The sequence below is a fragment of the Peromyscus eremicus genome, chromosome 4 (assembly GCF_949786415.1).
Source record: "Peromyscus eremicus chromosome 4, PerEre_H2_v1, whole genome shotgun sequence".
Taxonomy (NCBI): Eukaryota; Metazoa; Chordata; class Mammalia; order Rodentia; family Cricetidae; genus Peromyscus; species Peromyscus eremicus.
The window spans coordinates 10,123,423-10,141,433 of NC_081419.1; the positions used below are offsets into that span (position 1 = coordinate 10,123,423).

At 45.2% G+C, this 18,011-nt stretch overlaps 1 protein-coding gene across 2 annotated transcripts in view; it reads right to left on the bottom strand.

The window, feature by feature from the left end:
* Positions 1-18,011, bottom strand: part of Ttll11 (tubulin tyrosine ligase like 11) — a 233,067-nt gene that overhangs the window by 192,298 nt on the left and 22,758 nt on the right. For both annotated transcript variants that reach the window (XM_059260169.1, XM_059260167.1), the window contains exon 2: positions 3,701-3,797. In XM_059260169.1, coding sequence (XP_059116152.1) covers positions 3,701-3,797 — 97 coding nt within the window. The remainder of the gene's footprint in view (positions 1-3,700; positions 3,798-18,011) is intronic.

The following is an 18,011-nucleotide window of genomic DNA, read 5'->3' on the forward strand; positions in this document are numbered from 1 at the left end:
ACAATTTTGGACTTCATTAAAGCAAAGACAGAGCCAGGTGTGGTGGCATACCTCTGGAATCCCAGCACTTGTGGCAGAGGCAGGAGAATCACAGCCAGTTTGAGGCCAGCCAGATTGACATCATGAGTTCCAGGCCATCCAGAGACCTTGTCTCAAAACCAAAACCAAAATAAAGACAACAACAACAAAGCTACCAAAACAAAGACCTATCTAAATCAGGATATTTCAATGAAAAATCTTAATACATCAGTTATGATAAAATGAATCTTTGGACAAAGAAAATTACCCATAGAAAAGCAAGTAATGCTGGGCAGTGGTGGTGCATGCCTTTAATCCCAGCACTCGGGAGGCAGAGGCAGGCGGATCTCTGTGAGTTCAAGGCCAGCCTGGACTACAAAGTGAGTTCCAGGAAAGGTGCAAAGCTACACAGAGAAACCCTGTCTCAAAAAACCAAAAAAAAAAAAAAGAAAAAGAAAAAGAAAAAAAAAAGAAAAGAAAGAAAAGCAAGTAGCATCTAATACAGTGACACAGACAAGATAAATTCCATTATGAGTGTCTTAGAGTTCTCAGTTTATGCTGTATTTCTAGCACATCCTCTCCTGGAGCATCCACCAGAACTCACTCCAGGGGATACACCATGCATGGGAAATGCACATTTAAGAATAATAGGATATATGTGAGGCAGGAGAAAGACCCAGACACCACAGGAATCAAAAGTCAGTCAGTGCCGGCTGGAGATACCCGCTGCCTTGGGGGGTATGTCTGTCCAAGGCGGAGGGTGTGGCAGCACTGTACCCTCCAGGATGCTCCTACATAATCAACTGTGTCATCACAGTTAATTAACTGCTGTTTCCAAAGTGGAGAATTACGAGTTCCAGTCACTGGCATGTTGAATATAGGACGGAGCACGCTTGCCTCTTTGGAATGAATGTTCTTGTATTAAGCTAGTCCTTCAGGAGTACTTTTTCCTCCTTAGCTACTTCTCTCTCGCTCTCAGCCATCAGGGGAGACAGGAGCAGAAAGAAATAGAGAGGCAGACTCACCGATGGATTGTGAGTCAGGTCATAAGAACTTGGTGCCTATGCAGTGCTGTTTGTGGGCAAACTATTTTCTCCCACGACCTCAAGAAGTCCTTTTTCTTTTTTCTTTTCTTTTAAAGAAGTAGCCTTTTTATGAGTAGCAAGACAGAAAAAAAAATGTAGGGAGCTCATTAAAGCAGTGTGCAAAGACCCTGGCTGCAGGGCTCTCTCTCGCTCTCTAGCAAAACCCTTTCTCCTCTCTGAGAGTAAATTTGACCTTGGGATAACTTCCAGCTCTGTTCCCGTCAAAACCAATAAAGGTGGGATATCTGCTGTGTTAGCAAAGAACAGGGCACACGGCTAACATGAACTCAGATTGGTAAACTGCAAGACAACCAGGCAGGAAGCTGAAGCCCCAGGCTTTCCTGAGTGACAATCCTTATGACTGGGCATAAGCCTTGCAGGGGTCCTCAGATGCATGAGAAATGCTGGCACCTGTGGGCATCCCAAGACAGATGTGGATCTTGCCTTCTTGTGTCTTATCTTTTACTGAGGGCCAGAAACAAGTCCCTAGAACTTTTGCAAATATTCTACTAAAGATAAATTCTCCATACTGACTGGCAGCCATGTTGTGCTTCCTACCCTGTACCCTCCCAAATGAACCAAGTACTTACTGCCCATGGTAGCAACCTTGTGTGTCTGAGTGGTTACAAGCCCTGTTGAATGTGACAAAACTAGCCAGTGTGTAGATATGTATATATGGATGTTGTTTTTTTCTGAGAGGTGGTGTTTTTGTTGTTTGTTTTGGTCTTGAGACAGGGTATCACTCCATGGTTTGGGCTTGCTTGCAACTCATCATGTTACCCAGGCTTGCCTCAAATGAATGGCAATCCTCCTGTCTCAGCCTCCCAAGTGCTGGGATTACAAATGTAGCCACCATATCTGCTAGCTGAGAGCCTTTTCTTGAAGGTAGAGGATAGGATACTAAATAAAGGGCAAATTGTTCTCCCTCCAATACAAGTTCAAAAGATAAGACATGAACAGAAGGTACTCTGCTATGGTAACTGCATTGTGAGGCTGCAATATAAAAATGATGGTCATGGTTAAAGTCTGAGAAAACTGGGGCTGGAGAGACAACTCAGGGGTGAGGAAAACTTTCTGCTTTTCCAGAACTGAACCCAGGTTCAGTCCTCAGCATCCACATGGTGGCTCCAACCATTTGTAACTCCAGTTTCAGGGAATTTGATGCCCTCTTCTGGCCTTCACAGGTACTGCACACACATCATACATATACATATATACATACATACATACATACATACATACATACATACATACAGGTAAAAGGCTCATGTACATAAAAAAATCCAACTTTGAGAGAAAATATAATCTTAAATGAGGGATGGGCCAGCCGGTGGTGGCGCACACCTTTAATCCCAGCACTTGGGAGGCAGAGGCAGGTGATTCTCTGTGAGTTTGAGGCCAGCCTGGTCTACAAAGTCAGTTCCAGGAAAGGCTCCAAAGCTACACAGAGAAACCCTGTCTCAAAAAAACCAAACCCCCCCTCAAAAAAAAATGAGGAATGGAACTTGAGTGATTTTCTCCTTTAAGATTATTTATTACTGTATTGTAATAGAATATAATGTTGCAATACAATGCATTAACAAAATTAATGTGAGGCTTGTATCTGGAAGCTCAACTAAATGCTCCCTCTTCCCTAAGGAGTCCCACTACCCTTTGCCTCTGTCAAACAAGACCTTCAGGATAGTGACTGTAGAGGAGATAGAGATAGGGGCAGAAAGACAGAAAAGATGCGGACATGGAGGCTGAGCCCCCCAAACGGAGGTGATAGTAACTATTTCCTGTCACCCCGTCCTCATCGCAGGGTAAGTCTAGAGGCTGTCCACAGCCTATGGCACTTAGACACTTGGAGTGGAGACCAGAGCAGCTCACTCTAATGGTACCTTCAATTACGGTACTTGAAGAGAAAGTAGATGGGGTCTTCATTTCTGTGATCTGTTCCCAGAACCCTGGCTCCCTGCTCGGGAAAGGTTGTATTTCTTTCTTTAGACACTGTAGTTCCATCAATGGACTCCCTGTGCCATATCTCTAACTCTAACAAGTTCAAAACATTTTGTGTATGTTTACATATGTGTGTGGCATGCATGTGTGTGCTGGCAAACATGCCTATGTATACACACATGTGTAGATGCCCACAGGTTAATATTTGGTATCTATTTCCATCACTACCCATCTCAATTCAATAGGGCAGTTTCCGCCACTGAGCTTGGAGCTCACCCATTCAGCTAGTCTGGCTAGTAGCTTGCCCTAAGGATCCTTTGTCTCTGCCCCTAGGAAGCTGGGGTTACAGGTGGACCACCATACTTGGAGTGCTGGGGATTTGAACCCCAGTCCTCAAGTTTGCACAGCACACACTTTACCCACAGAAAGCACACCTTTACCAGTGAAGGCCAGTCTGCATCTTCAGACCCTCAGGAGTGTTAGTTTTCATGGTTCTCCGGGGACTTCTTCCCCATGGCAACAGCAGCTAGGCAGAGCATGGGCAGACATTCTCAATTAAGAGTCCTCACAATTGGTCTGAAAACATTGTCGTGTTCTTGTGGAAGACTATGTTCTGGACCTAAGGATACTTCTAAAGGCCCAACAATAACAGCAGATACCTGGAAATTTGTTCACTTGACCGGAGAGTATGTCATTGTCGTGAAATGAAACTCCGTGCCAGTAGATGTCACAAGGCAAGCGCCGGCCAAATGGGAACTAGAAAAAGAGGGGAAAATGTGATTCATGGTAAGAACAAGAGGTGTGGCACCCACACTCGGGGCCCAGGAGTTACAAATGCCTGACGCTAGGTAAACGTTCCAAAGCTTAAACCTCAAGGCAAGCAAGTGAGGAAACAGGATCACACAGGTCGCATCGCTCAGAGCAGGGTGGATACACTGCTGTGTGGCAAGCACTGTTTTGCTTTAACAAGCCTCCTGACTGCTTTATAGAGGATTGTTTCCATTTTACTGATTAAAAACTTGAGGCTGAAAGAAGTCGTTTAATATACCACAGTTCATGCAGAGCTGGTGTGTGTGTATGGGGCGGGGGCAGGAGTTGTTCAGATTTAAACCTAGGACAAAACAACCTAAATCCTAAGTCCACACTTCCCTTTCTCTGAAAACGGCAACCCTCAACCTGGCCCCACAAAACAGGCAGTCAGTCCCTCCCTCCCTCTCCCACTGCCTCACACACAACTCCTCACACAGGGCAGGAAGCATCCTCAGCTGCTGAGACAGTCCCTGGACCTTAGTGCAGATGTTTTGAATTCATAAATGAATGATCCAGGCATGGTCATCTGACTCAAAATGAGCTAATGAGCGTCTGCCTTCCGAGAACTTGGATGTCAGAGATGCCAGGCAGCCTCTGCTGGCCCCTGGCCCTAGAGCAGTGAAAAGACAGAACTGAACAGCTGGAGATCCTTGAGTGTGGGAGGAGGGCCAGTCCATCTGCTGAGAGCAGGGCCAGTCATGGAGAGAAACAGTGAGACAGAATGACCCTGGCTCCTCAGGCCTGTTCTCCCCAGCCTGGCTGCCCCACCCGCCCTTGGCTCCTATAACATCTTCCCAGTGTTCTCATCTCCTCTTTGGTACAAGCTTTATGGTTTCAGTTATTTTCAGCCAGAAAACTCCTCACCAAGACCAGATGGCCTGTTCTTCCTGCTACATTCCACCACCCTTAACGTCATTAGCAAGTTCTGCATCTATAGAAGTTCTGTAAAATGTGACTCAGATGACCTTGTTAACGGGAATGTGAAGACCGGCTCGCTTGTGTTTAGAACTTGCTTGTTAAAAGTCCAAATAGAGAGAGATGGCTGTACATTAAATAAACCATTTGGTTCCCCATTTTGAGACTACACTTCATCAGAATTTTTATCTACCAAGAGTTGAGGGCTACATCCGGATGGAATCACATGGCGTGACTAATGAAATGGTGGTAGGGATGCTTCCAGCCATCCCAAATTAAAACTGAGGCCAACAGACTCAAATCCTTTAAAAAGCTCTGCTACAGCGAGGCATTTGCTATTACATGTATGGGCATGAACAACTTGTATGTATAATTTACAGCATTTTGTGCTGTGCTATATTCCTAGCACCCATATAGAGTCTGGAACATAACTGTTATTGGAAAAAAATATATTTTTTAACTTAAAGAGCTAAAAGTATTTGTTTTTTACTCTTTTCTTTGTATTTTCTTTTTTGTTTGTTTGTTTGCTTGCTTGCTTTTGTTTTTTATAAAACCAAGTTTTCTTTGCTTCCAATGGGTGGCAAGTTATTTATTCAGCAGCCATAAATACAAAGAATTGGAACATATGCTGCCTCCTTCCAGCTGTTAAGTCTAATACAGAAAAGGAAAGACAGCATGAGGGGGCTCTAAAATGCAGACTGTCCAAGCAACTAGACCCTAATTGGAGTGGCTTTGCTGCCCATCATTTGTGACCAACACTAGTGAGCTGCTGATAACACTTTCCACCGTGCCACTGCCCTCTAACCCTTAAAACTGGGCATGGTGGCTCACACACATATTTGAAGAACTTGAGATGGGAGGGCTGTCATGAACTTAAGGCCAGCCTGGGCTACAGAGTAAGACTTGGTTTTATAAAAAACAAAAGCAAGCAAACAAACAAACAAACAAAAAAGAAAATACAAAGAAAAGAGTAAAAAACAAATACTTTTAGCTCTTTAAGTTAAAAAATATATTTTTTTCCAATAACAGTTATGTTCCAGACTCTATATGGGTGCTAGGAATATAGCACAGCACAATTTTAAAGACACCTGTTCAGAGCGTGAACATACTCAGCAGTAAAAAGCTGAAGTCTTAGACTCTAAGGCTGAGAACAAGACAAGAGCATCTGAGTTCACTCTGCTCAACACAGGGTTAATGACATCAGAGCAATAGGCAAAAGAAATTAAGGGCACTCTCACTAGAAATGGAGGGGGAAAATGGCCTCTGCTTACAGATAACAGGATCCTGTATGTAGGGAACCCTCATGATTGCATGAAAAGCTTACAGAAAATCAAGAGAACTATGCTATAACGCCAAAAGAATGAAATACTTAAGAGTTAACTTGAGAAGGAAGGAAACACCTTGTACAGTGAAAATTACAAAATGTTCTTCAAGGAAATTAATGATCTGTAGTGGGATCTGATGCCCTCTTCTGTCATGCAGGCATATATGCAAGTAGAGCATTCATAAACATACATAAACAAATAAATCTTTAGCCGGGCAGTGGTGGCACATGCCTTTAATCAGGCAGGCGGATCTTTGTGAGTTCCAGGCCAGCCTGGTCTACAGAGTGAGTTCCAGGAAAGGCATAAAGCTACACAGAGAAACCCTATCTCAAAAAACTAAAAAACTAAAAAAAAAAAAAAATTAATGAAAGTTCAAATAAAAGGAAAGAAATCCCATTTCATAGATTGGATAATAATATTATTTAAGATGTTAATACTATCCAGAATGAGCTATAGATCCATTGTCTCTAACAAAACAGCCATGATTTGGTTTTAGTAAGAAATAGAAAAGACGATCTTATAACTAATGGAATTATAAGACTCTCTAACTGGCCAAAACAATCTTGAAAAGGATAAACACAGTGGGAGACCTCACATTCCTAGTGTCAAAGCTGAAAACAAAGCTACATGGTTGTAAAACAAAATACAGCCACATAGATACCAGCTGAATTGGCCAACACTGGAAATACTAACAATGCCAAATGCTGGCAAGGCTTTGAGGAGAAAGAACACATTCTTCTCTGGAGGGAATGTGAAATAGCACAGCCACCTTCAGAAGACAGGTGGGCAGTTACTTAGGAGATTAACACACTCTTACCACCTTATCTGGTGATAATACTTCTTGGTGTTTATTCAAGTGAGTTGAGACTATGTCCACACAAAATCCTGAACACACGCGTTTATCACCAGTGGCAGACTCCTCAATAGGTGAATGGATAGACTGTGGTACAGACAGGAGATGAGACATTGGGGATAAAGAGCCATCGGCTTTCAAGCCTTGACAAAGTGTAGAGGAATCATTGTGCACACTGCTAAATGAAAGAAGCCAATCAGAAATGGCTACATAATGTATCTTTCCCACCATAAGACATTCTGGAAAAGGCAAAACTGTGGCCAATCTGAAATGGCTACATAATGTATCTTTACCACCGTAAGACATTCTGGAAAAGGCAAAACTGTGGCCAATCTGAAATGGCTACATAATGTATCTTTCCCACCATAAGACATTCTGGAAAAGGCAAAACTGTGGCAATGATAAAGCTATCAGTGGAAGTTAGAGGTTGAGAGAGAGAGAGAGAGAGAGAGAGAGAGAGAGAGAGAGAGAGAGAGATGAATCTAGAGCACAGAGAATCTTCAAGATAGTGAAACTGTTGTTGGTACTATAATGATGAGCATAGGTCACCATTCATTTCCCAAAGCCCATAGAATGTAAACACCAAGAGTGTCCATGAACACATGATCAAATGAACTTACAAAGACCACTACACACTCAAAACACACCATCACTGCCAGTCTGTGTTTACACTGTTTCTTTCTTTTTTTTTAATACTTAAGTTTTTTAAATTTATGTGCATTGGTGTTTTGCCTGCATGTATGTCTGTGTGAGGGTGTCAGAAGCCTTGGAACTGGTTACATACAGTTGTGAGCTGCCATGTAAGTGCTGGGACTTGAACCTGGGTCCTCTGGAAGAGCAGTCAGTGCTTTTAACTGCTGAGCCATCTCTCCAGCTTCTACACCATGTTTCTTAATGACTTACTAATGTGTGCCCTGCACTGTGTGTAGTGTCTCAGCCTCATGGTGGTCTTATGAGAAAAGTGGCACCATGAACCCTGTTTACAGACTGAGGAAATAACACTTTGGAAGGGTAAATCATTTCCTCCAGGACACAGGGCTAGTAAAGGCAGAGTTCAAATCCTGATCTCCTGGATTCCAAGACCCAAGCCATTCATGGTAGCATGCACCTGTAATCTCAGAGCTCAGGAGGCAGAAGCAGGCAGGTCTTTATGAGTTTAAGGCTGTCCTGGTGTACATAGCAAGTTTCAGGCAGCCTGGCATACACAGAAAGACCTTGTCTCAAAAATCAAAAGATTAACATGGTTGGTGAGATGGCTCAGTGGACAAGCTCTTGCCACACAAGCCTGGTGACCTGAATTCCACCTTTGGAACCCACAGGAAGGTGGAAAGTTGTCCTCTGATCTCCACATGTACTCCATGGCATGTGCACCCATGCACACCATTTAAAAAGACCTGACTCCGAAACCAAAGCTCCTGAATGCTCACTGTTGCCTGGATGTGCATACTCATGGTCTGTGTGATCTTAGACTGGAAACTCCAGGACCGGGAGCTCAATATGAGGTCCTTGTGCTCACAGATAAGCAAGCACCCAGAGAACCAGGAATGTTAAACACATGGGGTTGTTCCTTCAAAGGTTACCAGATGGGTTAATTGTACTATCTGTGTAGCTGAGACCACATTGGATTCTCCCCAAGATCCTTAACATGAGCTCATTTTTCGGTCAATCTGTAGAACCTACCTTTGTGAAAGGTGTCACATGTAGCCAATCTACAGAACCTATCTTTATAGACGATGTCACATGTACTTTTATAAAGAGTTTTGATGCAGTCATGTGCACATGGAATTGATTTTACTATCACCAGGAAAGTTGTGTTGTGCTTAAGTATGCCTAAAATAAACTACCCAGGGTCAGACTCCCGAAGTTTGAACCAATACCGGCTACTTAGTGGTGTTGAACCAAACTACCTTCTTACCTTTCACAGACTGTTTATTCTGCAGGCCATGGTGATTGCAGAGACAACCCCCACCACACACACACACACACACACACACACACACACACACACACATTCAGTAAATTTTTTCCCTTTTATAAGCAAAGAGCCTCTAGTATCTCATCATATTACTTAATATAGTAAGATAAAACTGACTAATCCACCACTACATGCCACATTTTGAACTAATCATTATAATCATGTATCAGTCCAATATGAAATATTGTAACAAACATACCCTCATTGCTACACTACTACCTCTGGCACAAAGAAGTTCCTGTGTCAGGGGACACACCTGGATGGACTCAAAATCTTTCCCCCTCTTGTCAGAGGACCGAAAACACACTTTAAAATAGGCTAAAACAAGAGCTGGTACCATTAAATGTCCTTTGAGTATATTTATGCTTAAGGAACTGATGCCAGGATCTCTCTTTTAATGGCTCAAAAGGCATGTTCAAATGCCACCCCCCTGAGATTAAAAAAATGAAATTTCATGGCTATTGCTGATAAAAGCCCAATTCACACTTCTGCACTTTATGAATGGGTTTCTTCATAAAGCTGCTGTGCAAACACAACTCTTTAAACAACTAGGGATAAAAGTGGGAAATATGCTTTAATATGGATGAGTATACAGACAAGAAAAACCATCCAAATCAGTGCTTTAAAACAGATAGCCTGGGGCTGGAGAGATGACTCAGAGGTTAAGAGCACTGGCTGCTCTTCCCAAAAGACCTGGGTTCAATCCTCAGCAACCACATGGTGGCTCCCAACCACCTATAATGAGGTGCCCTCCTCTGGTGTGGAGGCATACATGCATGCAGAACACTGTATATATAATAAATAAATTTTTAAAAACAAAAAAACAAACAAATAAACAAACACCAGATGGCCTGGGGCTGGAGAGATGGCTCAGTGGTTAAAAGCACTGGCTGCTTTTGTAGACTTGGGTTGATTCCCAGCACCCACATTGTGGCTCACAACTCCTTAACTTCAGTTCTAAGGGATCAAATGCCCTCTTCTGGCCTCCATAGGCACTGCACACACATGGTGAACACACATACAGGCAAATACACACATAAATAAAAATAAATAAATCTTTAAAATTGAATGTATACTTATAGTGAATGCAACAATTACTGTTTATGGCAGATCTCTTGCATATCTGCCCCCATTCTGAAAAATAAATATAATCCAGTGGTGGCAAACCCAGAACTGGAAGCCACGTTGATCCAAAGGTTGTGCTCTTTAATTGTACTAAGCTAGGTGGCTTGACAGCTAACCTGAGTCAAAAATGAGCACCCAGCAGTATGGCTGACATCTCTAAGAAGATGTCATAAATGTGCTAAATATAGTTACAGCCCTGGCATCAACTTTGAGGTCTGATATAAATTATGTGAAACCCAATGAATGGTACCTATTCGCCTTTGGCCTAATTAAAACTTGCCCTTTCGTGTGGTTGTTTGTGATGTAACATGCATGTTGTTCATCCTATTGACCCAAACCCAGCAAATTTTCAACTATTGATCATAAAGCCTTATGCTCAACACTGGGGTAATATAAACTACTAATACCCCTTCTCGCCTGCTCTCTAGAAACAAGCCAAACTACAACCTGGGACAGAAAGCCGAAAGGATAAACCCATGGACCTTAAGAAGGGCATGGTCTGCTGTCTCTTCCTTTGCTTCCTTCCCTGCTTTTCCTACCCACAGTTCTTTGCAGCTGTTGCCCCCCCCCCCCCGTGGCACGCCTAGCTTCTCAGCAATATGTGTCTTTAGTTTTGTGCGTTTGGTTTTATCCCCTAATTTGATTTATCTCATTAACTCATCTGAATCCAACTGTCTGTCACCTGGCCACTGCTCTCCTAGACAGTAGGTATTTCAGCTTGTGGCCATTCTCAACAAGAGTGCTTAAGACCCAGTTAGAAAGAAACCATAAAGATCACAACAAAAGAATGTAGCATAGAAACATTCAGGAAACAGACTAAAAATTTACCACTGACCATCAGGGAGGAAGCGATGAAACACTGGGAGAAATCTCTAAGTCCATTTCCCATTGCATAACACATGCCTAAAGTGGTGAGCATTAAGGAGCAACATTTATCTTGTCTCACATCCATGGAGGTTTCAGGACATGGCTGGCTGACATTCTTGCTTTTGCTACTAAGGTGAGACAAGCTCTTTATGACAGGGAGCATATGGTGAAGCAAATCTACTCATCTCTTAGCAAGGAAGCAAAAGAGACCAGGGTATCTCTCTACATCCTCTTCCAGGACACACTCCAAATGACCTGTACTCCCTGAGCCACACTTCCTAAAAGTTCCAACACTCTGCAATAAGGCTGGAAACCAAGCCTTTACCACGTGGCCCTTGCAAGACATTTCACATCCAACCCACAGCACTATCGTATCCCGAGCACAGTTCTAGGGGCCAAATCTGAGCAGATCAAAGCAAAGCCTGGAAGTGGAAGGCCAGCGCACCCAACTTCTCTGCCACTTCAATCTCATCTAATGGCACTGTAGTCCTCCCAGACAGCTGAGAAGCACCCGCCACCAGCTGAGGACTGTGGCAAGACTCTAGACTTCCTTCCCCTTGTGAGAATGGGGCTGATGGGAAGACCTCTAGGTGGGTGGGAGATCACACTGCCCAGCTCTGGGGAACCTGCACTTGCAGACAAGTCCCTTGCCTGGCATTTGAGAACCTGGCCTCAAACCTCAGCCCTGCCAACTGTGATGGGCCACAGTTTCATCATCTGAGAAAGATGAGCAGCACAATGTCCCTGGAGTGGGGCGCTGCAGAGATGAAAACAACCACTCGGGAAAGATGCCCCTGAAGCAAGGGCCTGGCACACAGTCTAAATTAGCCCAGTTAGAGACTGTGAAAAGCAAGGCTCCCTGGCTGTTCTTCCACTAATGAGGTCCCCTGGTGAGAAAGGCAGAGAGGGAGCCTCCTCAGTCATGCCTGGTGACAGAGCAATAAGTCCTCGGAGGAAACAGGAAACATGAAGCAGAGCCACCTGATGCCAGGTATGCAAATGAGTCCTGCTGGCTGTGGTTAAGAAAACTTCAATCCTAGCACTCTGGGAGGCAGAGGCCGGCCCGGTGGAACTCAGTGAGTTCGAGACCAGCCTGGTCTACAGAGGGAGTTGCAGGACAGCCAGAGCTACACAGAGAAACCCTGTCTCAAAAAACAAAAAACAAAAACAAAACAAAAAAAAGAAAGGAAGAAAGAGAAAGAAGGGGGGACCCGAGATGAGTGTGGGGTGGGTGTGAAGTGACACTAAGTCAGGGAGTTGGAGGGCGGACACTGGGGAGTCCTGCATGCCTGGAGCTCAGGGCTCATGGGGACAGGGCTGGAGAGACCCACAGGGCCCCATGTAGCCCACATCAATGCTGAATAACTCCCAGACAGGCCAAGGATTGAACTTGGCTCCACAGGTACGGGAAATCTGGGGGAAAGGAGAAATCAGGCGAACAAGATGCGAGCAAGAAATGGACTGGAACAGGTTCCATGAGGAAGCCAACCAGACTGGGAGAAGAGGAGGAAGCTGGTGAGGTTCCTGGGCCAACAGACAGGCATGCACTGGGGAGAGGGGAAGATAAATCTACGAGTTAGGGCACAGGGCAGTCCCAGGTCAGTGCATAAGGACCCTCTGAGCTCCTTCCCATGTGTCCATGAACCACCATCCCTGTACCACCTCCCCAGGATGCAGGTGGCTGAGACTCCCAAGGAGAGGCTCTCACAGGGCTAACTAGTGCTCAGAGGAGACTTCCAATTTAATAACGGTGCCGGCTCCAGTGTGTTTCCTGAGAACACAATTACTCACCCTCTAATAGAGCCAATAAATACAGCATGAGGATGGGTAATGAAGAACCTTCTGCTGGAAAGTGGCAATTCATGTGATCTACAAGCTTCCTGTTCCTGCCCACCCCTTCGTTATTGCAGATACAGTATGACACTCTGGGCAAGTGTGCCATCCATAGCTCACCAAGTTACCACCAAAACACGGTGTATTTTATATTAAGCCCATTTGTTTTCATCTGCTTCTAGGAGTTACAGCTGGCAGAGCTATGCTGGAGTCTGTCCTCTACCTCTACGTCTGGTCCCAAGTCTTTCAATGAGGTCAATATTGTTGCCAAATAGTCTAAGTGTGGGAAGGAACCATGTCAGTCAAAGGGGAGATGACCTTTCACCTCCCCTAACGTCAGGCTTCCTCTCTAGACACCCACTCTGCTATCAACTTTCCCACCCATGAAGAATCTTATTAGTGGTGATTATATCAGGCAGGAGAAAGAAAAAAAAAATCCACAAACTTCCAAAGTGATTTACCTCTTGGCTTGCAGTTTTAATTAAAATTCCAGTTTATTTAGCAAATAGCTCTGGAAAGATTAGATACCAATTTAAGCACTATGTCCTTTCTTCACTTTCCAATTTATAAGGGTGACACAACAGCTAAATGTCCCCAAGTCTGTCGCACTGTAACTCTGCCCAGGAAAAGAGAGCCAGTGATAAACTACAAAGTAACTCCAGCACACTCCGAAACCATCAAGAGCCACCTCTCTGCTCCGAGTTCCTCACACCGGTAAATTGTCACTTCACTGCTAGTTCCCAAATTACAGAACTTGAAATGTGTTTATTAACTGAAATGGAGGCAAAGCCGAGGAGGCTTCCATTTCAGAAGCCTTTCCTCCCAGCCAGGAAACAGTCATGAAAGTCATACCTGACGCCTCCTAGCCAGAACCTCATGCTGACTCGGGGCGCTCTCAGCAGTAGGTCCCAGGAGAAAGCTGCTCTGCAGACTGGGGTGAGCTGGGGAGAGAGTGCCATCTGCAAAGCACTTGTCTTGCAGGCATGAGGAGCTGAGTTCTGCCCCAGAACTGGTGGGTTTTTTTTTGTTGTTGTTGTTTGTTTGTTTGTTTTTAAAGTCAGGGCTGATGAGATAACTCATCAGGTAAAAGCACTTGCTATTGACAACTGGAGTCTGAGTCCTGGTACCCAAGGGAGAAGAAAAGAATTGACTCCCAAAAGTGTCTGCTACCTGTATTCAAACGGGTGCACATGCGCGCACAGAGAGAGAGAGAGAGAGAGAGAGAGAGAGAGAGAGAGAGAGAGAGAGAGAGAGGTTCGGTCTACTGGCCAGCCAGCCTAGCCCGTTAGGCAAATTTCAGGCCAGTTTGAAAAGAAAAATTGGACACCTAAGGAACAACCCAAGGCTGTCCCCAGAAATAACCGCCCTCTCTCCCTTCCACAGAAGAGGCAGCTGGGGCATGGGGAGGTGGCGGGCACCTCTCCTAATAAGGAAGAGGGATGCTGTCAAGAAAGAAGATGGGAAAGTTCCCACAGGAGGAAACAGCCCCAGCAGAGACTGAGCAAGGAGATTCCAAGGCCTGCAGGCCCTGTTCCCTGTGGTCACTGACTCACTGAGTGACCTGGGAGCATTCCCTAGACCTTGGCTGGCCTGCTTCCCCCTTGCCACATGCAGGTTCTCACCATCCTACAGAATCTGCAAAGGCCTGCTCCTCATTCCCTTTCCAAGAATTGAGGCTATTTTGGGCTCATCCTGAAGCTTATCCTGGGGGAAGAGGTTTTGCTGAGGACTCATAGATAAAGGTAGATGGGCTCAGGCCTCCCCTACACTTATGTCTTCCTCCTGACCCCAAAAGTCATCCTGAAGCTCACAGAGACATTCTACTGTGATGTCACAGGTTACATTTTAAGAAGAATTAATCTTATGCCAGTAATTCTTATACTAAAAGTAGTGGCGATTGAGTACCGAATTCATAGTATTTGCTGTGTGATTTACACGTGCCATTTCAGCTTACCTTTATCACAACACTATGAAATAGGTAGAAATGTTATTTCTGTTTGACAAATGAGGAAACCTAAAGGCAGAGTAGTTAGACCATTGAGTGGTATGAACCATAATGAGTAGAATAAGGACGGGGACCCAGCCCCAAATAACCAAGTCCAAGAGAAAGAGATGGGTTTCTTCAACCACCGTAGGATTCTAGCGATGGTGGCCTTCCTAAGTGCCTAGGTTAAAGGGGAAGGCGAAGGGAATTGAATCCCCGAATCTCTGCACATTGTTGGCAGAAGCATAAATTTGTGCATCCGTGGTGGAAAACAGTGTGCTGGTCTCCCCAAAATTGAAAAAAGGGTTGGTGAGTAAAGGGGCCAAACATGGCAACTTGATTTGGTCCTTATTTATGTCCTTAATTACGTCATCAGCCTTCGCCGGCTCCCCAGCCTAAAAAAGTGGTTGGGTCCTCTGTGGGCTCTCTCTGTCCCCTCTCCTTTCCGCTCCTTCCCCCCCGTCGGTCCCCCTTTCTCCCTCTCCCCCCCATGTCTCTCTGTCTCCGTCTCTGTCTCTGTCTCTGTCTTTCTCTGTCTCCCCCCCCCAATAAAGCTCTAAAAAGGTAACCATGGTTATGATTCTTTTAATCAGCATGCTCCTCCACCAGCATGGCCACCACGGGCGGTGACCAGCCACGAGGGGCAGTGCCGCGGCATAACCAACATTGGTGCTGTTCAGACTCGGATACACCACCAAACACTGAGGACCTGCTGACTGCTGCTGCTTGCTGCCTCTTCCCCCATCCAGCGAGACCGCGAGACCCTCGCCACCTCCACTGGACCCCCACACCACTACCGCCATGATTCTTCACCACAGTAAGTCCGCTGTTCTCGTGGCCATAGTCTGAGCTATATTCTTTGCGATGGACACCCCGGGGGTTGTCCTCAAGCTGCACCAGCAACGGCACATTTTTGTTTCTGACGAGAAAGTAAATGATGTCTTGGTCTACCGGGTGGACCAACTGTGGTGCAGCTGCAGCCTTTCGCATCCCTTGACGAAGAGGATGGTGAACTTGAGCTGATTCATGGATCTCTCTCTACTCTTTGGGGACGCCCAAGATTGTAGTCTGATCCCGGTTTGTTATTTTAATTTTTTTATTTTTTTCTTTCGGCTACAGCCATGGGACAAAAGGGCGGATACATTGGCGGATAGGGGCAGGCACCAGTAAACCTGGCCTCATAACAGCGTAAACCTGGCCACATAACAGAGTCGAGGGAACTTCTGCCAGAAAAACGGGCAAATAAGAGTTACTTTATCTCCAAGCTTTCTGCTAAAGTTTTAAACCCTTCTCCTTCCCACTTTTGTGTCTCCACGTGCAACCTTTCCTGTCTGACTTCTGCCGGCGGTGGGCGGGCTCAAGTGGGCGGGCTTAGGCGGCTTCTACGACTCACCCTAACTCACCTTAACTCCACCCACTCATTCTCAAACTGCCTTGAGAAGCACAGACGGGTCTGGAAGTGGCTAAGATCCATACAACTAAGTTTACAGTAGTCAGGATGGCTATTAAGCCAAAAAATAAAAATAAAAATCAGCTTAATAGCCTCAGACAAGTCTTCTGGAAAGTATCGGTTTATAGTCTGCCTACTGGCAGATCTTCCAAAAGCTGTCCTTAAGCCATCGATCAGCAGGAAAAAAAAAAAAAAATTCAGGACATAGAGCAAAATCCGTCTCTTGTTCCCCAGACCTCCCCGACTAAAACTTAAACATCTGGAGAGCAAGGCTCCTGACCCCACAGGCAAAAGAGTCGTCTGTGGCATTTAAGGTGTGCCAGGGAAGAGATAAAAACCCGAAAACAAAATTGCCAAGTGCTGGCACTCGCTGACTCCAAAAGCTGTTGGGTCCCTGTTTTAAGTGAGGAAAAGGCCACGGGCTAGTGAATGCCCTGCCAGGCCATCAACAGCCTTGTTAAAAGTGCCGCCTAGAAAGACAAAGAGTCAGCTGACTGCCCCCAGGCACCAAGATGCATGGGTACATCAAGCTAAGACCTCCAGCAGACCTAGGCTTGGCTACAGACATGGCGGGGAACCCAGAACGCGGCAGGGAAGTGATCCAATTCTTTCCTTCTGGACACCAGAGCCACTGACTCATTCCTGGGAGTTTTGGGATGCCACCTCTCCTTTATTGTCGGGTACAGAGGTCAGCCTTACCACCTCACCTGATTTAATTGCACTTTCAGAATTACTTAATGAAAAAAGATTTCTACCTAAAATAAGAGCTCATTGCTTCACTCCAGATCCACTGCCTGTGTTTCTCACGTGCATACAGACAGGGCCCTGATCTTTGCCTTGTCCCTAATTCAAAAAAAAAAAAAATTCTCATGTGCCACAAGCTTTTCTCTTCCCAGTTCCCTGTTCTAACTCACTGTTCAGCTAATGGTACAGGACCACCACAGAACCGGAGTCCAGAGATCATCAAATAAGAAACTGTAACAGCTAAAAGGTATTTACACCCCCAGACCCAAAAGCGTCTGGGTGCTACAAAGACTTTAATGTAAACATCTATTACTATGAGATGCTTTTAACAATTGATCACCTGTCTCCTAGATGCTGAACCAGTAAAGGAAATAGGTGCTTTAAAATAATCTGTCTCTGATAAAGCTTAACATGTTTCAAAATCCATAGGGACAGGCCGGATCTACCTCAGATAAATGTCAACATAAAATAATGATTCTTTTATCTCTCTAAGTTTTTTTCTGTGTCACCAGCATCTTGTCAAACAGAAAGTTCCCAGCCACCGCTAAGAGGGATACATGTCTCCATAGCAAACAGATGACAGACAGCATCCCACAACGCCTGTCTACCTCGGAAAACTCCCCTTCTCCATTCCCCCCAGAGCCAACCAACGTCCAAAAGTCAGCTGGAAGCAGTTTTGAGAGGAATGACGCCCCTAGTCGCATCTACCTGCTTTTTTTTATAATAAGGGAAAGTCTGGGATGTAAGGATTTGGTCCTTATTTATGTCCTTAATTACATCATCAGCCTTCGCCGGCTCCCCAGCCTAAAAAAGCGGTTGGGCCCTCTGTGGGCTCTCTCTGTCCCCTCTCCTTTCTGCTCCCCCCCCCGTCGGTCCCCCTCTCTCCCTCTCCCCCCCATGTCTCTCTCTCTCTCTCTCTCTCTCTCTGTCTCTGTCTTTCTCTGTCTCCCCCCCCCATAAAACTCTAAAAAGGTAACCATGGTTATGATTCTTTTAATCAGCATGCTCCTCCACCGGCATCACCGCCGCGGGCGGTGACCAGCCACGAGGGGCAGCGCCGCGGCATAACCAACAGCGAAGGGAATTGAA